At 49.3% G+C, this 20,827-nt stretch overlaps 1 protein-coding gene across 1 annotated transcript in view; it reads right to left on the bottom strand.

Annotated features, from left to right (window-relative positions):
* rnf157 (ring finger protein 157) overlaps positions 1-20,827 on the bottom strand; it is a 102,823-nt gene that overhangs the window by 34,834 nt on the left and 47,162 nt on the right. The window contains exons 13-16 of the mRNA XM_078226078.1: positions 14,390-14,568; positions 11,965-12,030; positions 3,769-3,826; positions 2,384-2,491 (exon numbers count right to left, since the gene is read on the bottom strand). Coding sequence (XP_078082204.1) covers positions 2,384-2,491; positions 3,769-3,826; positions 11,965-12,030; positions 14,390-14,568 — 411 coding nt within the window. The remainder of the gene's footprint in view (positions 1-2,383; positions 2,492-3,768; positions 3,827-11,964; positions 12,031-14,389; positions 14,569-20,827) is intronic.

The raw sequence follows: 20,827 nt of genomic DNA, 5'->3' as shown, positions 1-20,827 counted from the left end.
TGCATTGTGCTGTATTGCACCGTGCGGTATTGCATTGTGTTGTATTGCATTGTGTTGTATTGCATTGTGCTGTATTGCAGTGTGCTGTATTGCAGTGTGCTGTATTGCACCGTGCTGTATTGCACCGTGCTGTATTGCATTGTGCTGTATTGCATTGTGCTGTATTGCACCGTGTTGTATTGCACCGTGCTGTATTGCATTGTGCTGTATTGCATTGTGCTGTATTGCATTGTGCTGTATTGCAGTGTGCTGTATTGCACCGTGCTGTATTGCACCGTGCTGTATTGCACCGTGCTGTATTGCAGTGTGCTGTATTGCACCGTGCTGTATTGCATTGTGCTGTATTGCATTGTGCTGTATTGCACCGTGCTGTATTGCATTGTGCTGTATTGCACCGTGCTGTATTGCACCGTGCTGTATTGCAGTGTGCTGTATTGCAGTGTGCTGTATTGCACCGTGCTGTATTGCATTGTGCTGTATTGCATTGTGCTGTATTGCACCGTGCTGTATTGCACCGTGCTGTATTGCATTGTGCTGTATTGCACCGTGTTGTATTGCACCGTGCTGTATTGCATTGTGCTGTATTGCATTGTGCTGTATTGCATTGTGCTGTATTGCAGTGTGCTGTATTGCAGTGTGCTGTATTGCACCGTGCTGTATTGCACCGTGCTGTATTGCATTGTGCTGTATTGCATTGTGCTGTATTGCACCGTGTTGTATTGCACCGTGCTGTATTGCATTGTGCTGTATTGCATTGTGCTGTATTGCATTGTGCTGTATTGCAGTGTGCTGTATTGCACCGTGCTGTATTGCATTGTGCTGTATTGCATTGTGCTGTATTGCACCGTGCTGTATTGCATTGTGCTGTATTGCACCGTGCTGTATTGCACCGTGCTGTATTGCAGTGTGCTGTATTGCACCGTGCTGTATTGCATTGTGCTGTATTGCATTGTGCTGTATTGCACCGTGCTGTATTGCATTGTGCTGTATTGCACCGTGCGGTATTGCACCGTGCTGTATTGCATTGTGCTGTATTGCATTGTGCTGTATTGCACCGTGCTGTATTGCATTGTGCTGTATTGCACCGTGTTGTATTGCACCGTGCTGTATTGCAGTGTGCTGTATTGCACCGTGCTGTATTGCAGTGTGCTGTATTGCACCGTGCTGTATTGCATTGTGCTGTATTGCACCGTGCTGTATTGCACCGTGCTGTATTGCATTGTGCTGTATTGCATTGTGCTGTATTGCACCGTGTTGTATTGCACCGTGCTGTATTGCATTGTGCTGTATTGCACCGTGCTGTATTGCACCGTGCTGTATTGCACCGTGCTGTATTGCATTGTGCTGTATTGCACCGTGCTGTATTGCATTGTGCTGTATTGCACCGTGCTGTATTGCATTGTGCTGTATTGCACCGTGCTGTATTGCACCGTGCTGTATTGCACCGTGCTGTATTGCATTGTGCTGTATTGCACCGTGCTGTATTGCATTGTGCTGTATTGCAGTGTGCTGTATTGCACCGTGTTGTATTGCACCGTGCTGTATTGCATTGTGCTGTATTGCACCGTGTTGTATTGCACCGTGCTGTATTGCATTGTGCTGTATTGCACCGTGCTGTATTGCACCGTGCTGTATTGCACCGTGCTGTATTGCACCGTGCTGTATTGCATTGTGCTGTATTGCACCGTGCTGTATTGCATTGTGCTGTATTGCAGTGTGCTGTATTGCACCGTGCTGTATTGCACCGTGCTGTATTGCATTGTGCTGTATTGCAGTGTGCTGTATTGCACCGTGCTGTATTGCAGTGTGCTGTATTGCATTGTGCTGTATTGCATTGTGCTGTATTGCACCGTGCGGTATTGCACCGTGCTGTATTGCACCGTGCTGTATTGCACCGTGCTGTATTGCACCGTGCTGTATTGCACCGTGCTGTATTGCATTGTGCTGTATTGCAGTGTGCTGTATTGTACCGTGCTGTATTGCAGTGTGCTGTATTGCACCGTGCTGTATTGCATTGTGCTGTATTGCACCGTGCTGTATTGCAGTGTGCTGTATTGCAGACAGAGACCTTTGTCCACTTGGCCCAGGCAGAGTGCAAAGATCATAGGGCGCCCAATGTTGGTTTTGCATTCGAAATGAAGGAATTTGATGCAGCGGATTCACCCTTTGAAAAAACATTCCCTTTTAGCAAATCCGCAAATGGAGCGGATATTATATTCGGACCTTACTCCAGGACGAGGAAGATATCTTTTCGAGAGAGACAGGGACGGGGAGGGTCGGTGAAGGTTTAGATTGTGGTCTGATTGGTGAAGTGAGACTCTAGCTGAGATGGGGAAATGCTGTCTGATTGGCTGTTCAATGTAGATGGTCAGTCATCACTCACCAGGCAAAGCATCCTCTGGACAGGGGTCATTGTCCAATCGCATCTGGCCGCTCTGCTGATTGTTATTGTCACACACAAGCGTTGTGACAGCTGCCAATCGACATCCTGCTGCAGGGGCAAAAATCCAACAAGGTGGACAGGCAGTGAAGAAATCTCAAAATGACCAACCCATCAGACTGATGCAAATTCCAAACAGGGCGGTGAGGAACGGGGAGTGGGACGCTGCACTCAGCTTTCTGAGCGACTGTCCCAGAGAGCACACGGCCACAGTTTATCACCCCCGACCCCCAAACCCTGACCCCCAAACCCTAACCCCCGACCCCGGCACTGCGAAGCTGTCCTCAGTCACAGGGACAGACTGGACCTGAAACCATTGGCAGCACCTCACACAGAGTCACTAACTGACGTGACATCCACTCAGGAAACACCAGGAAGATCCCCCTCCCCCCTGCGACCCCCATTCTCAACACCCCTTCCTTGGGCAAGTCCACCCCGCCACTCCCCGCATCTCCCGGCAGTGAATCTCTGCTGACAGAACCATCCACCCTGACTCTCCCGACACCACCTGCATGTTGGAAACAAGGCAGGAAAATATTACCCCTCAGTGCCCCCAACCCCCCCCCCCCCCCCCCCCCCCCCACTGGGAGGACATGAGGCAGGGAGTGGGCATCAACTGTGTCCCTGTCTCTTTGACCCATTCATTGGCACAAGGAGAGGGGGGCTGGATAGATCCTTGGGGTCAGGGAGGGAGGGGGAGGGAGTGGGGCGGGGGGGGGGGGGGGGAAGAGGAGGCGAGGAGTGGGGAAGAGGGGATGGGGAGGGGAATGTGGTTAAGGGCAGTGGGGGGGGGGCAGTGGCAGGCAAGAGGGAGGAGGAGGGGGGCAGGTGAGAGGGCAGCAGGAGAGGGGAAGGGAGGAGAGTTGGGGGGAGGGGAGAGGGCAGCAGCAGGGGAGGGAGGGGAAAGATTGACTGAATTGTTTTGGGGCAAACCCCAGCCAATATGGGGAATCCTGGGCTGCTGACAGGTGATTGGCCAATGATGCCAGGAATTCCAGGTTTAAAGGGATGGTGCAATATCATTGGCTCCTGGTTCCAGGTCAGAACATCCCATAACTGCAGGAATCTCACCAATCCCAGACCACACGGTCAGTGAACTGGATACATTCCCTTAGATTTGGATTCATTTACAGTTTATGGTTGGTGCCTCTTCAACATCATTGCGCTGCCGTGGAGCGGGGGGTGGGGGGTGGGCCAGGCGGGGGTCGGGGGGTGGGAGGTGGGCGTCGGGGGGTGGGCCAGGCGGGGGTCGGGTGGTGGGGGGTGAGTCAGGCGGGGGTCGGGGGGGGGGGGGGGGCAGGGTGGAGGGCAGGGAGGGGGACAGTTACCGTCGTTCTGCGAATCCACCTCAGTCGATGCTGACACTTCCTCACTAACCGAGTTACCCTAGAAAAACAGACAGCATCGTGACAGCACTAAACATTCCAGCTCTCCTCATAGCAAACCCCCAAAATACACAAAGCCCCAAAATACACAAACCCCCAAAATACACAACCCCCCACAACACACAAGCCCAAAGTATGCACTCCAAAAAATACACAACCCCCCAAAAATACAAACCCAAAATGTACACAAAGCCCCAAAATACACAAACCCCCAAAAATACAAACCCAAAAAATACACAACCCCCCACAATACACAACTCCCCACAATACACAAGCCCAAAATATGCACTCCAAAAATACACAAACCCAAAAAATACACAAAGCCCCAAAATACACAAAGCCCAAAATATGCACTCTAAAAAATACACAACCCCCCAAAAATACAAACCCAAAAAGTACACAAAGCCCCAAAATACACAAACCCCCAAAAATACAAACCCAAAAAATACACAACCCCCCACAATACACAACTCCCCACAATACACAAGCCCAAAATATGCACTCCAAAAATACACAAACCCAAAAAATACACAAAGCCCCAAAATACACAAACCCCCACAGTACACAAACCCCCACAGTACACAAACCCCCACAGTACACAAACCCCCACAGTACACAAACCCCCACAGTACACAAACCCCCCAAAATACACAACCTGTTGGGGGAGGGGATCGAGACGAGGTGACTGGGAGCGGGGAAGTTAGCTCGCAAACAGAGAAGGGTTATAGACGGTGCAAGAGGGAGGATGGACGGGGGATAGAGAAGGGGAGAGCTCAGACCAAAGGATTGAGATGTGTTTACTTTAATGCCAGGAGTATAGTGAAAAAAGGGGATGAGCTCAGAGCGTGGATCGATGCCTGGAAGTGTGATGTGGGGGCCATTACGGAGACTTGGATGTCTCAGGGTCAGGACTGGATACTCCAGGTGCCGGGATTCAGATGTTTCAGGAAGGACAGGGAGGGAGGCAAGAGAGGGGGTGGAGTGGCACTGTTGATCAGGGATAGTGTCACAGCTGTAGAGAAGGCGTATGCTGTGGAGGGATTGTCTACAGAGTCTCTGTGGGTGGAAGTTCGGAGTGGGAAGGGGTCGATCACTTTGCTGGGAGTTTTCTATAGGCCGCCCAATAGTAACAGGGAGGTGGGGGAGCAGATAGGGAAACAGATCCTGGAGAGATGCAATAATAGCAGAGTTGTTGTGATGGGAGACTTTAATTTCCCAAACATAGATTGGAATATCCCTAGGGTAAGGGGATTGGATGGGGAGGAGTTCGTTAGGTGTGTTCAGGAGGGTTTCCTGACACAGCATGTGGACAAGCCTACAAGAGGAGAGGCTGTACTTGATCTGATACTGACCAATGAACCTGGACAGGTGTCAGATCTCTCAGTGGGAGAGCATCTTGGGGATAGCGATCATAACTCTATCTCCTTTATGCTTGCATTGGAAAAAGAGAGAATCAGGCAAGCTAGGAAAGTGTTTATATGGAGTAAGGGGAAATATGAAGACATAAGGCAGCAAATTAGAGGAGTAAATTGGAAGGAGGTATTCTCGGGGAAATGTACTGAAGAGAGGTGGCAGTTTTTCAAGGAATGTCTGTCTAGAGTTCTACAGGACAACATTCCGAGCAGACAGGGAGGTGTTGGTCGGTTAAAGGAACCGTGGTGCACGAAAGCTAGTTGAGAAGAAAAGGAAAGCGTACAAAAGGCTCAGAGAGCTTGGCAAAGATAGGGATCTAGATGAGTATACGGCTTGTGGGAAGGGACTAAAGAAGGAAATTTGGAGAGCCAGAAGGGGTCATGAGAAGGCCTTGGCAGGTAGGATTAAGGAAAACCCTAAGGCGTTCTATAAATATGTGAATAGTAAAAGGATGAGACGTGAAGGAATAGGGCCTATAAAAGGTGAAGGCGGGAAAGTCTGTACGGAACCAGTAGAAATGGCAGAGGTGCTCAATGAGTATTTTGCCTCGGTTTTCACAGAGGAGAAGGACCTGGGTGGATGTACTGCGGGTGTGCGGTGGACTGAAAAGATTGAGTATGTGGACTTTAAGAAAGAGGTTGTGCTGGAATCTTTGAATGGCATCAAGATAGATAAGTCGCCGGGTCCGGATGGGATGTACCCCAGGTTACTGTGGGAGGCGAGGGAAGAGATTGCAGAGCCTCTGGCGATGATCTTTGCGTCGTCGATGGAGACGGGAGAGGTGCCGGAGGATTGGAGGATTGCGGATGTGGTTCCTATTTTCAAGAAGGGGAATAGGGATAGCCCAGGAAATTACCGACCGGTGACTCAGTGGTTGGTAAGCTGATGGAGAAGATCCTGAGGGACAAGATTTATGAACATTTAGAGAGGTTTAGTATGCTCAAGAATACTCAGCATGGCTTTGTCAAAGGCAGATCGTGCCTTATGAGCCTGGTGGAGTTCTTCGAAAATATGACTAAACACATTGACGAAGGGAAAGCGGTAGATGTGGTTTATATGGATTTTAGCAAGGTGTTCGATAAGGTCCCCCATGCAAGGCTTCTAGGAAAAGTGAGAGGGCATGGGATCCAAGGGGCTGCTGCCCTGTGGATCCAGAACTGGCTTGCCCAAAGGAGGCAGAGAGTGTGTATAGATGGGTCTTTTTCTAATTGGAGGTCGGTCACCAGTGGTGTGCCCCAGGGATCTGTTCTGGGACCCTTGCTGTTTGTCATTTTCATAAATGACCTGGGTGAGGAAACAGAGGGATGGGTTGGTAAGTTTGCCGTTGACACGAAGGTTGGTGGCGTTGTGGATAGTCTGGAGGGATGTCAGAAGTTACAGAGGGACATAGATAGGATGCAAGACTGGGCGGAGAAGTGGCAGATGGACTTCAACCCAGATAAATGCATAGTGGTCCATTTTGGCAGGTCAAATGGGATGAAGGAGTACAATATAAAGGGAAAGACTCTTAGTACTGTAGAGGATCAGAAGGACCTTGGGGTCCGGGTCCATAGGACTCTAAAATCGGCCCCGTAGGTGGAGGAGGTGGTTAAGAAGGCGTATGGTGTGCTGGCCTTTATCAATTGAGGGATTGAGTTTAGGAGTCCGGGGATAATGATGCAGCTATATAAGACCCTCGTCAGGCCCCACTTGGAGTACTGTGCTCAGTTCTGGTTGCCTCATTACAGGAAGGATGTGGAAAAGATTGAAAGGGTGCAGAGGAGATTTACAAGGATGTTGCCTGGATTGAGTGGCATGCCTTATGAGGATAGGCTGAGGGAGCTCGGTCTTTTCTCCTTGGAGAGGCGTAGGATGAGAGGAGACCTAATAGAGGTGTATAAGATGTTGAGAGGCATAGATCGGGTGGACTCTCAGAGGCTTTTCCCAGGGTGGAAATGGCTGCTACGAGAGGACACAGGTTTAAGGTGCTGGGGGGTAGGTACAGGGGAAATGTTAGGGGGAAGTTTTTCACACAGAGGGTGGTGGGCGAGTGGAATCGGCTGCCGTCTGGGGTGGTGGAGGCAAACTCAATAGGGTCTTTTAAGAGATATACCGTACAGGTATACCATTCTGAATACAGGTATACAGGTATACTGTTCTGAATACAGTTGGGGGGGATGACAGTTCTGAATACAGGTATACTGTTCTGAATACAGGTATACCGTTCTGAATACAGGTATACCGTTCTGAATACAGGTATACAGGTATACCGTTCTGAATACAGGTATACCGTTCTGAATACAGTTGGGGGGATGACCGTTCAGGTGAAAGTAGCAGTAGCCAGATCTGTGGCACTGCGACTGGCTCTGGGGCACAGCGGGAAAGGGTAAAGGTGAACAGGACCGTAGTGATAGGAGATTCAATAGTCAGGGGGGCAGACAGGAGATTCTGCGGCCGCAAATGGGAGTCCAGGATGGTGTGTTATCTCCTGGGTGCCAGGGTCAAGGATATCTTGGAGCGGCTGCAGAACATTCTCAAGGGGGAGGGGAGCAGTCAGAAGTTGTTGTGCACATCGGCACAAATTACGTAAATGGAAATAGTGATGAGGTCCTGAGGAGTGATTCTAGAGAGCGAGGAAAAAGGTTAAGAAGCAGGACCTCGAGGGTGGTAATCCCCAAACTTCCAGTGCCACCTGCTAGTGAGGGTCAGAACAGGAGAATATGGCAGATCAATGCGAGGCTAAAGAATTGGTGCAGGGGACAGGGATTCAGATTCTTAGATCATTGGGATCTTTTCTGGGGCAGAGGTGACCTGTTTAAGAGGCATGGGTTCCATCTGAACTGGAGGGGGACCAGTATCCTGGGTGGGCAGATTTGCCAGTGCTACAAGAGAGGGTTTAAACTAGATCGGCAGAGGGGTGGGATCCTCAGCAGCAGGAGAGCAAGCGAGGGGCTGAAAGAAGATGCGATACTCAGCGAAGGCAAGCTGAATAGACATGATAGGCAGGAGCAGAGCAGGGAGCGGGGGAAACCTGCTGGATTAAATTGCATCTATTTCAATGCAAGAGGGTTGACGGTAAGGCTGATGAACTCAGGGCATGGATAGATACGTGGGACCGGGATATTATAGCCATAACTGAAACATGGCTAAGGGAGGGACAGGACTGGTAGCTCAATGTTCCAGGGTACAGGGGCTTTAGGCGGGACAGAGATGGAGGAAGGCGAGGAGGGGGAGTTGGATTTTTGATTAAGGGGAGCATCACGGCAGTAGCGAGAGAAATAACCGAGAGATCATCTAGCGAGGCTTTGTGGGTGGAACTAAGAAATAAGAAGGGGATGGTGACCTTATTGGGGTTGTACTATAGGCCCCGAAATAGTCAATGGGAATTAGAAGAACAATATGCAGGGAGATTGGGGAGACTTGCAGGAGTAATAGGGTTGTCATAGTAGGGGATTTTAATTTTCCTAACATAGACTGGGACTGCCATAGTGTTAAGGGCTTAGACGGAGTGGGATTTGTTAAGTGTGTTCAGGAAAGTTTCCTCAGGCAGTATATGGAGGGTCCTACTCGGGAAAGGGCTGGGCCTACTCTTGGGAAATAGGGCTGGGCAAGTGACTGAGGTGATGGTGGGGGACCACTTTGGGACCAGTGACCATAGTTCTATTAATTTTAAAGTAGTTATGGAAAGGGACAGAACTGGCCCATAGGCGCATGGTCTAAATTGGGGCAAGGTGAATTTTGATGGAATTAGACAGGAGTTTGTAAGGGTTGACTGGAGCAGCTTGTTTGAGGGCAAAGGGACCTCCGGCAAGTGGGAGGACTTTGCAAGGGATATAGCTAGAGTTCAGGGTCTATACATTCCTGTTAGGGTGAAGGGCAAGGCTGGCAGGAGGAGGGAACATATTGACGTTTTGGCCAGGAAAAAGGAGGCATGGCTCAGGTACAAGCAACTGGAATCAAGGATTCCCTGGAGGTGGTGTACAGGGGATACAGGCGTATACTCAAGAAGGAAATTAGGAGGGCAAAAAGGGGGCATGAGGTAGCTTTGGCTGAGAGGATTAAGGTGAATCCAAAGGGATTCTTTAAGAATATTAAAGGAAAAAGAATAACTAGAGAGAGAATAGGACCCCTCAAGGATCAAAGTGGACACATATGTGGAAGCGCAGGAGATGGGCAAAGTTCTCAATGAATATTTCTCCTGTGTTTACTGTGGAGAAAGACAAGAAGACTTGGGAACCTGGGAAAGTTAGTGGTGATATATTGAGGACAGTTCACATTACAGTAGGGGAGGTGATGGACATATTAAAATGTATGAAGGTGGATAAATCTCCTGGCCCTGACCAGGTATATCCAAGAACACTGCGTGAGGCTAGAGAAGAAATTGCGGGAGCCCTGGCTGAGATATTTGCATCATCAATAGCCATGGGTGAGGTACCAGAAAACTGGAGGGTAACAAATGTTGTGCCCTTGTTTAAGGGCTGCAAAGAAAAACCTGGGAATTATAGTTCGGTAAGCCTAACATTGTCTTTTAAGAAGCATTTAGACAGTTACATGGGTACGATGGGTATAGAGGGATATGGGCCAAATGCGGGCAATTGCGACTAGCTTAGGGGTTTAAAAAAAAAAGGGCGGCATGGACAAGTTGGGCCGAAGGGCCTGTTTCCATGCTGTAAACCTCTATGATCTGTGGTGGATAAGTTACTAGAGAGGATTCTGAAGGATAAGATATACAGACATTTGGAAAGACAGGGTTTGATTAGGAGTAGTCAGCACGGCTTTGTGCATGGGAGATCATGCCATACAGATTTGTTAGAATTCTACATAGAACATAGAACAGTACAGCACAGAACAGGCCCTTCGGCCCACGATGTTGTGCCGAGCTTTATCTGAAACCAAGATCAAGCTATCCCACTCCCTATCATCCTGGTAAATGAATAAGGTAGATGAAATGACCAGGAAGGTTGATGAGGGCAGGGTGGTAGATGTAGTCTATATGGACTTCAGTAAGGCCTTTGATAAAGTTCCACATGGTAGGCTGCTCTGGAAGGTTAGGTCACATGGAGTCCAGGGAGAGCTGGCAAACTGGATATGCAATTGGCTTGATGTTCGGAAGCAGAGGGTAATGGTGGAAGGATGCTTGTCGGACTGGAGGCCTGTGACTAGTGGTGTGCCTCAGGGGTCAGTGCTGGGTCCATTGCTGTTTGTTATCTATGTCAATGATTTGGATGAGAATGTGCAAGATCAGTAAGTTTGCAGATGACTCTAAAATAGGTGGTCTTGTAGACAGTGAGGAAGGTTATCAAAAATTGCAGCAGGATTTTGATCAGCTGGAGAAGTGGGCTGAGAAATGACAAATGGAGTTCAATACAGAGAAGTGTGAGGTGTATTTTGGAAAGTCAAATCAAGGTAGGGCTTTCACGGTGAATGGTAGGACCTTAGGGAGTATCGTGGAACAGAGGGACCTTGGAGTTCAGGTGCATGGCTCTCTAAAGGTGGAGTCACAGGTAGATAGGGCAGTGAAGAAGGTTTTTGCCATGCTGGGTCTTCATCAGTCAGGGCATTGAGTATAGAAGTTGGGAGGTTGTGTTGCAGTTGTACAGGACGTTGGTGAGGCTGCATCTGGAGTAGTGTTCAGTTTTGGTCGCCTTGCTATCAGAAAGATGTTATTAAACTGGAGAGAGTGCAGAAGAGATTTACAAAGGTGTTGCCAGGACTCAAGGGACTGAGTTATAGGGAGAGATTGGGCAGGCTAGAACTTTTTTCATTAGAGCGTAGGAGACTGAGGGGTGATCTTCTAGAGGGGTATAAGATCATGAGAGGCATGGATAGGGTGAATGCGCTCAGTCTTTTTTCCCAGGGTTGGGGAATTGAGAACTGGAGGGTATAGGTTTAAGTTAAGAGGGGAAAGAATTAATGGGAACCTGAGGAGCAGCTTTTTTACACAGAGTGTGGTGCGTGTGTGGAATGAGCTGCCGGAGGAAGTGGTTGAGGCAGGGACATTGACAACATTTAAAAGACATTTGGACAGATACATGGATAGGAAAGGTTTCGAGGGATTTGGGCCAAATGCAGGCAATGGGGTTGGGTTAGATGGGCTTTTTGGTCGGCATGGATGTAGATTCTATGAAAGAGCTGCCACTGCTTGCTTCCTGGTCATTCCCGTTAACCTCACCACCCAATCCACTTTAACTAACTTTATCCCTCATTTCATTGTAGTTCACTTTATTTCAGTTAAACATATTCTGCTTTTAGGACCTCATCCCTTAGGACCTCATCCCTTAGATCACACCTGGAGTTACTGTGATCAATTCTGGGAACCACACCTTAGGAAGGATAGATTGGCCTTGGTTAGATTTACCAGAATGATACCAGCAGTTCAAGGGTTAAATCACGAGGAGGGTTTTATTCCTGGGATTTAGAAGATTAAGAAATGATTTCATCAATGTGATTGGGAGAAACTACTCCCGCTGGGGTCCCTGGGTGCGTCTTGAACATTGTTATAGAATCTGCTTCCACCACCTCCTCCGGCAGCGCGTTCCAGGCATTCACCACCCTCTGTGTGAAAAACCTGCCCCTTACATCTCTTAAACTTTCCCCCTCTCAGTCTCAACCTCTGTCCCCGAGTAATTGACCCTTTGACCCTGGGAAAAAGACTCTCCATTCTATCTGAGCATGTCATAATCTTGTAAACCTCTATCAGGTCCCTCCACTGTTTCCTCAGTCCAACTCCAACTCCACTCCCCTTACCTCAACATCCTGATCTTGAAGGTGAGTCACCACACAGCTGGAGTGTGCAGCCTCTGCTGGCAAAGTCTGCAAAGAGAATCACAGATGTGTGGGGCCGATTTTTCCAAAAACATTCTAGGTGTCAAATTCACATGGAAACTGGAGTAATTCACGCTGGTTTTTCGGCGGGAGTTCAGAGAAGAATCTCCCCCACACTGCACTGCAGCGGTCACCAGCGTGGATATCATTACATTTCATTGCTCGGAGCCCATTCCTGCTGGAGAGGTGGGCAGCATATTGCTGAATGGGCCAGTGCGAGTGTGCACCGATCTGTCAGCGCCGAGACTGGCACATGCGCAGTGGCTCCAATGTGCCGGCCTCCCAATCGCTGCCCAACCCTGCGACCACCGCATTGTCGGCTGTACGACCCCCCCCCATGGCCCAATCACTGCCTCCCCCCAAGCATGCCCGGGCTCAGCCCCGACCCCCACTCCCCCACCAAACAATGGCCAGTCCTGATCGCTGACCACCTTCCCTCTGCATGCGATCCCAAAGGGCAGCGAGGCAATGGGACCCTCCCATCCCCACTGATCACCCCACACTAGTCCTGTGGCCCCGCCTCCTTGGCACTGCCCATGCCCAGGAGGCACCACCCTCACTGCCCAACTCTCGGGGGGAGGGGGGGCCTCAATTGCCCCCCCTCACTCCAGTGGGCAGCTCTATAAACCCCGCTGGAGTTGGGGGGGGGGGGGGAGAGGTGGAATATGGGCTGTGTGAGGAAGAAGCTGTCTTTATCCAGGCCCCAGGCTGAGATACAGGGCTCAGCCAGGCCTGAGATTAGCTTGATTTTGACAACAGGAGAGAGCAGAGCTGCTGGGGACGGAGACATTCTGCTCTGTGGTGAGAGTGTGGATCCACCTCCAGATGGTGTAGAATTGGTCAACATGTCACTGGGAGCTGGGAATTATTCCTTAGAGGAGTCTGGCCATTCAGTCAGCGAGGGATGCATTCAGTCACGCCCCTCCGCCCAGCGCGAGGGGGGGGGTTCACGCTGTCCACACAGTGGGGGGGGTGGGTGGGGGGGGCGGCGGGGGGGTTCACGCCGTCCACACAGCGTGGGGGGGGGGTGGGGGGGGGTTCACGCCGTCCACACAGCGTGGTGGGTGGGGGGGGTGGGTGGGGGTTCACGCCGTCCACACAGCGTGGTGGGTGGGGGGGGGGGGTTCACGCCGTCCACACAGCGTGGTGGGTGGGGGGGGCGGCGGCGGGGGGGTTCACGCCGTCCACACAGCGTGGTGGGTGGGGGGGGTGGGTGGGGGTTCACGCCGTCCACACAGCATGGTGGGTGGGGGGGGGCGGGGGGGGGTTCACGCCGTCCACACAGTGCAATTAAAGTTAAAAGTTAAATTTTATTTATTAGTGTCACAAGTAGGCTTACATTAACACTGCAATGAAGTTACTGTGAAAATCTCCGAGTTCGCCATACTCCCGCGCCTGTTCGGGTACATTGAGGGGAAATTTAGCACGGCCAATGCACCCTAACTAGCACGTCTTGTGGACTGTGAGCAGAAACTGGAGTCCCCGGAGGAAACCCACGCAAACATGGGGAGAATATGCAAAGTCCACACAAATAGTGACCCAAGCCAGGAATCGAACCCGGGTCCCTGGACTGATGAAATCTGTTGATGATTCTGGTCTTTCTCATTGTCCAAACTGGCAGCACAGTCAATCAACTCAGAGTTCTGGAACAGTGAGGCCAGAGTGCGAGGTTCTGGAACAGTGAGGCCAGACTGCGGGAAAAGTGAGGCCAGACTGTGAGGCTCTGGAACAGTGAGGCTAGACTGCAGGAACAGTGAGGCCAGGCTGTGAGGCTCTGGAACAGTGAGGCCAGACTGTGAGGTTCTGGAACAGTGAGGCCAGACTGTGAGGTTCTGGAACAGTGGGGCCAGACTGTGAGGTTCTGGAACAGTGAGGCCAGACTGTGAGGTTCTGGAACAGTGAGGCCAGACTGTCAGGTTCTGGAACAGTGAGGCCAGACTGCGGGAACAGTGAGACCAGACTGCGGGAACAGTGAGGCCAGACTGTGAGGCTCTGGAACAGTGAGGCTAGACTGCGGGAACAGTGAGGCCAGACAGTGAGGCTCTGGAACAGTGAGGCCAGACTGCGAGGTTCTGGAACAGTGAGGCCAGACTGTGAGGCTCTGGAACAGTGAGGCCAGACTGTGAGGCTCTGGAACAGTGAGGCCAGACTGTGAGGTTCTGGAACAGTGAGGCCAGACTGTGAGGCTCTGGAACAGTGAGGCCAGACTGTGAGGCTCTGGAACAGTGAGGCCAGACTGTGAGGCTAACACTGCGTTACGGGGAAATCCCATCTCCTGCACTCACACAATTTCCCAGGAATATCTCACGACAAAGTGAGATCAGACTGAAAGGGAAAGGAACCTCACCTCCACATCATCCTCCTCTTCCTCTGTCACCGGGAGTCGCAGGTGCCCGTCTGTAACTCCATCCAAAACATCCTCAGGCCCTGTCGCCACGTAGGAGCCAGACATCGAGGAGATTGTATCAGTGCTAAGCTGAGAGGAAGCCATTGACATCACAGACTGTGCTAGACTACTGCTGGCATCTGAGACCGAGAGAGGGAGAGGGAGGGAGATGATGAGAAAGGAGATGGAGGAAAATGGATAAAGGGAAATCAGAGGGGAGAGGGAAAGGGGAAAAGAGAGTCAGTGATACAGGGAGGGAGAGTCAGAGAGAGAGAGAGCAGAGCAGGAGCAGAGAAGTCAAAGATTAAATATTTCAGAAACACATTCTCCATTCTCAACTTTCAGAGTATCTCAGGATGGGACAGAGACTACATGAGACATCCCTCAGTGTACACACAGGAGCGTCCCTCAGTGTACACACAGGAGCGTCCCTCAGTGTACACACAGGAGCGTCCCTCAGTGTACACACAGGAGCGTCCCTCAGTGTACACACAGGAGCGTCCCTCAGTGTACACACAGGAGCGTCCCTCAGTGTACACACAGGAGCGTCCCTCAGTGTACACACAGGAGCGTCCCTCAGTGCACACACAGGAGCGTCCCTCTGTGTACACACAGGAGCGTCCCTCAGTGTACACACAGGAGCGTCCCTCAGTGCACACACAGGAGACGTCCCTCTGTGTACACACAGGAGCGTCCCTCAGTGTACACACAGGAGCGTCCCTCAGTGTACACACAGGAGCGTCCCTCTGTGTACACACAGGAGCGTCCCTCAGTGTACACACAGGAGCGTCCCTCAGTGTACACACAGGAGCGTCCCTCAGTGTACACACAGGAGCGTCCCTCAGTGTACACACAGGAGCGTCCCTCAGTGTACACACAGGAGCGTCCCTCAGTGTACACACAGGAGCGTCCCTCAGTGTACACACAGGAGCGTCCCTCAGTGTACACACAGGAGCGTCCCTCTGTGTACACACAGGAGACGTCCCTCAGTGTACACACAGGAGCGTCCCTCTGTGTACACACAGGAGACGTCCCTCAGTGTACACACAGGAGCGTCCCTCTGTGTACACACAGGAGCGTCCCTCAGTGTACACACAGGAGCGTCCCTCAGTGTACACACAGGAGCGTCCCTCTGTGTACACACAGGAGCGTCCCTCAGTGCACACACAGGAGCGTCCCTCTGTGTACACACAGGAGCGTCCCTCAGTGCACACACAGGAGCGTCCCTCAGTGTACACACAGGAGCGTCCCTCAGTGTACACACAGGAGCGTCCCTCAGTGTACACACAGGAGCGTCCCTCAGTGTACACATAGGAGCGTCCCTCAGTGTACACACAGGAGCGTCCCTCAGTGTACACACAGGAGCGTCCCTCAGTGTACACACAGGAGCGTCCCTCAGTGTACACACAGGAGCGTCCCTCAGTGTACACACAGGAGCGTCCCTCAGTGTACACACAGGAGCGTCCCTCAGTGTACACACAGGAGCGTCCCTCAGTGTACACACAGGAGCGTCCCTCAGTGTACACACAGGAGCGTCCCTCAGTGTACACACAGGAGCGTCCCTCAGTGTACACACAGGAGCGTCCCTCAGTGTACACACAGGAGCGTCCCTCAGTGTACACACAGGAGCGTCCCTCAGTGTACACACAGGAGCGTCCCTCAGTGTACACACAGGAGCGTCCCTCAGTGTACACACAGGAGCGTCCCTCAGTGCACACACAGGAGCGTCCCTCAGTGTACACACAGGAGCGTCCCTCAGTGCACACACAGGAGCGTCCCTCAGTGTACACACAGGAGCGTCCCTCAGTGTACACACAGGAGCGTCCCTCAGTGTACACACAGGAGCGTCCCTCAGTGTACACACAGGAGCGTCCCTCAGTGTACACACAGGAGCGTCCCTCAGTGTACACAGGAGCGTCCCTCAGTGTACACACAGGAGCGTCCCTCAGTGTACACACAGGAGCGTCCCTCAGTGTACACAGGAGCGTCCCTCAGTGTACACACAGGAGCGTCCCTCAGTGTACACACAGGAGCGTCCCTCAGTGCACACACAGGAGCGTCCCTCAGTGTACACACAGGAGCGTCCCTCAGTGTACACACAGGAGCGTCCCTCAGTGTACACAGGAGCGTCCCTCAGTGTACACACAGGAGCGTCCCTCTGTGTACACACAGGAGCGTCCCTCAGTGTACACACAGGAGTGTCCCTCAGTGTACACAGAGGTCGGGGGGATGTTTGGGGTCAGGCTGGGAGATGCGCGGAGACCCGGCTGCCCAGTGGGAATCCCACGAAGGGGCTGCCACTGATGAGTCCTGGCCTGCTGCGCTGCTCGAGTATCTCGATGGGCTGGAAGAATCCCCCCTCCCCTCAGGCTCACCTCTGCCAAACTGAAATGTGAAACTTCGGGTCTCGGCTAATTTCACAAAACACCTTGGGAGTTTCTGACCTGGCTGAAAGCAAAGGGGAATTTCAGCGGGATTCAAACCTATATTCCTTGTTAGGTTTGGGATTATTGGATTCAAAGGCAGCGAGTGGGGAGTATATTTGTGTTTAGGTTGTATTCAGGTTTAAAAAGGAAGTGTCTTGTGCAATTTTGCCTCTTTCAGTGGCTGAAGTGTTCCTGGGGGTGGGTGAAGTCACTCAGGGTGGTTCACAAAAGGTAATTATAACAAAGTGTTTGGAATCGGCAGCTGACATCAGCTGAAGGGCCAAGGAAGGCAGAGATAATTGCAGCGATAGCTCAGAATTTAAAATAGCCAGAAACACAGTCAGAATCATTGGAAATAACTAAAATTTAATTATAGATGAAACAGTTTGCATTGTTATTAAAAGGAGAGGAGAAAGAGAGAGAAAGAGTAGCGAAAGCAAAAGATAGGGAGGCAATTACAGCAGAACAACAAGCAAAGGAATTGCAACTGCTTAAATTATGGCAATGGAAAAAGGAAAGAATAGCCCTGGCAGCACAAAGAGAGGGAGGGAGAGAGAGAGAGAGAGAGGGGGGAAAAGGGAAAATGAAAGCAAATTTGAACTTCAGAAACTGGAACTGAAGAGTGCACGCCAACTTAAAATGGTGGAGGCAAAGGAAAACGTTGAGAGTGGTGATGAGGACAGTCAGGAAGATTGAAAGCATCGTAGTCAATGGCTTGATGGGGATCTGTCCAAGCATTGCCAAGGTTCGATGAGAAGGATGTAGAAGCCTTTTTCATTTCATTTGAGAAATGAGTTAAACAGATGAAATGGCCAGACCATGTGGGTATTGCTGATTCTAACAAAGTTGGTGAGGTGTTTGTCTCACTATCAGAGGAGATATCTGGGGATTCTGATGAGGTGAAAAAAATCTATCTTAGGTGCACATGAACTGGTGCCAGAAGCCGACAGACAACGGTTTAGAAATCAAAGGAAAGAACCGGGTCAAACTTACATGGAATTTGAAAGGATCAAACAGAGTAATTTTGATTGGTGGATAAGGGCTTTGAAAATTGACTAGATGTATGAAGCTCTTAGAGAAATGATTATTTTGAAGGAGTTTAAAAATTCACTTCCTGATGTAGTGAGAACTGATATGGAAGAGCAGAGGGTTAAAACTGCAAGGTTAGCAGCAGGAATGGCAGATGATTATGAATTAGTTCATAAATCAAAGTTTAGTTTCTGACATCAGTTTCAGCCAGTGAGGAATAGAAACTGGGGAAAAGGGAAATCCTTAGGTGATAAAGGTAAAGGAGATCTTGTGGGAGATAATGAAGACAGTGTGCCTCAGGTTAAAGAGGAAATCCAGGAGGGTGGAAGAGAAATGAAAAGCCTCAGATGTTTTCACTGTAATAAATTAGGCCGTGTAAAGTCAGTGTTGGGGGTTTAAGACAAGCATTGGGAAGACTGACAGGATAAGCCAGTGGGGTTTACTAAAGTGGTAAAAGAAAACCCAGCTGAAGCTAAAGAGGTGCAAAAGAATGTAGAGTCTGGTCAGGAGCTGATTGATAAGAAGATGCCAGATCTCTTTAAAGAATTTACTTGTGTGGGTAAAGTTTACTCATGTGTACCAGGTAAAGAGGTTAAAATTTGAAGAGATACGGGAGCAAGTCAATCTTTGATGGTAAGAGATGAGGAGTTGTGTAGTTTGGGAGGAATATTACAGAAAAGTTGATAATATGTGGAATTCAGGGTGAGAAGAGTATACAAGGTGAGGTTGGAGAGTCCAGTGAAAAATGGTAGTAGGAGTGATAGAGTTTATCATGGGTAACGATACAGCTGGATCGCAGGTGGGAGTGATGCCTACTGTGGTTGATAAGCCAATGGAAAAATCAAACAACTGAGTTGTGGAACGATGCAGATCCTGGGATTTTTCCTGGCTGTGTAGTAACAAGGTCGCAAAGTTACAGGATAAGACAGGAGGAGAAACCAAAGAGTGAAGATAAGGAAGTTGAAGTTCAATGATCAGAAACGATTTTTGATCAGATGGTCGGAAAAGAACAAGAACAGGTGGAGGGTGAGGTGAATATTTTTGGTTTGGGAAAGTTGGCAAAGTTACAACAGAAAGATATGGAAATAAAACAGTTGTATCAGAAAGCGTATACGGAAGAGGAATCTGAGTGTATACCAGAATGTTATTACCTTAAAAATGAGGGCTTAAGGAGGAAATGGAGACCTTTACATATTCAGGCGGATGAAAAGTGGGCAGAAGTTCATCAAGTGGTATTGCCGGTAGGGTACAGAAAGGAGGTGTGGCGAGGAGTACATGAGGTACCAGTAGGACGTCATTTGGGGGTAAGGAAAACTCAAGCTAAAATATAAAAACATTTTTATTGGCCTGAGCTGCATAAAGATGTGGTTAGATTTTGTTGGTCATGTCACATGTCCAGTGATAGGGAAACCTCAAACGGTGATAAAACCAGCACCCTTAATACTCATTCCAGCATTTGAGGAACCTTTTACCAGGGTCTTAACTGATTGCGTAGGACCCCTCCCTAGAACAAAAAAAGGGAATAAATATCTATTGACCATAATGGATGTGTCTACTAGGTTTCCAGAGGCCATTCCATTACGCAATATTACAGTTAAAAAGATTGTAGAGGAGTTACTTACATTTTTAACTAGATATGAACTACCCACAGAAATACAATCAGATCAAGGATCAAATTTTACATTGAAGTTATTCAAAGAGGTTACGGATAGCATAGGAATAAAACAATTTATATCAACTGCATAGCATCCAGAATCGCAGGGAGTGTTAGAACGGTGGCATCAAACTTTAAAGACAGTGTTGAGAGCTTATTGCCAAGATTATCCCGAGGACTGGGATAAAGGAATTCCATTTGTACTTTTTGCAATTAGGGGTGCATCTAATGAATCAACCAAATTCGGTCAATTTGAAATGATTTTTGGTCATGAGGTAAGGAGACCACTTAAACTGATTAAGGAGAAATTGGTGAGCAAGCGTTCTGAGACTACATTATTGGACAATGTGTCAAATTTTAGGGAAAGATTAAATAGAGAAGGTGAATTGGCGAGACAACATTTAAACGTTGCACAGCATGTGATGAAACAGGAAGCGGATAAGAAATCAAAAATTCATAGTTTTGCCAGTGGGGATAGTTTTCGTATTGTTACCAGTGGCAGGAGAACCTTTAAAAGCAACGTTCAGTAGGCCTCATCACATTGAAAGGAAATTGAGTGGGGTGAATTATTTGATAGCAACACCAGATAGAAGGAAAGCTCACAGAGCGTGTCATGTGAATATGCTTCAAAGGTATTTGATAGGGAAGGAGAGCAGAAGCAGCAAGTTTTAGTCGTTACAACTCAGGCGGAAGAACTGAATCCAGATGACTCTGAATTTGACATCCCTCAAATTAAATTGAATAATGAGGAAGTTTCAGAAGTTGGAATAAATTATAGATTTATTAATTACCAGAGGAAAATTGATCTGAGCTGAAAGAGTTATTAATATCACATGGACAAGTATGTGGGAATCAGTTGGGAGGTACTAGAATGGCTATGCATGATGTAGATGCAGGAAATGCTGTTCCAATTCAACAACATCCTTATAAACTTAACCCTGTAAAATTGGCACAAGTTCAAAGGGAAATTGAAGGTATGCTTCGGAATGACATAATTGAAGTGAGTTGCAATGAGTGGAGTTCACCCATAGTGATGGTACCGAAACCAGACAGTGCCCAATGATTGTGTGTGGACCATAAGAAATAATGCAGTTACAAAATCAGACTTGTATCCTATTCCTCGGTTGGAAGACTGCACTGAGAAGTTGGGACAAGTGACTTTTATTTCCAAACTCGGCTTACTAAAAGGATTCTGGCAGCTACCTTTATCTGAAAGAGCGAAGTAGATTTTAGCTTTTGTGACACCAAATGGTTTTTACCATAGAAATCACAGAAACCCTACAGTGCAGA

The sequence above is a fragment of the Mustelus asterias genome, chromosome 12 (genome assembly GCF_964213995.1).
Source record: "Mustelus asterias chromosome 12, sMusAst1.hap1.1, whole genome shotgun sequence".
In the NCBI taxonomy this organism is placed as follows: Eukaryota; Metazoa; Chordata; class Chondrichthyes; order Carcharhiniformes; family Triakidae; genus Mustelus; species Mustelus asterias.
Note: the sequence above shows the minus strand (reverse complement) of the source record. Positions and strands in the feature narration are given on the sequence as shown.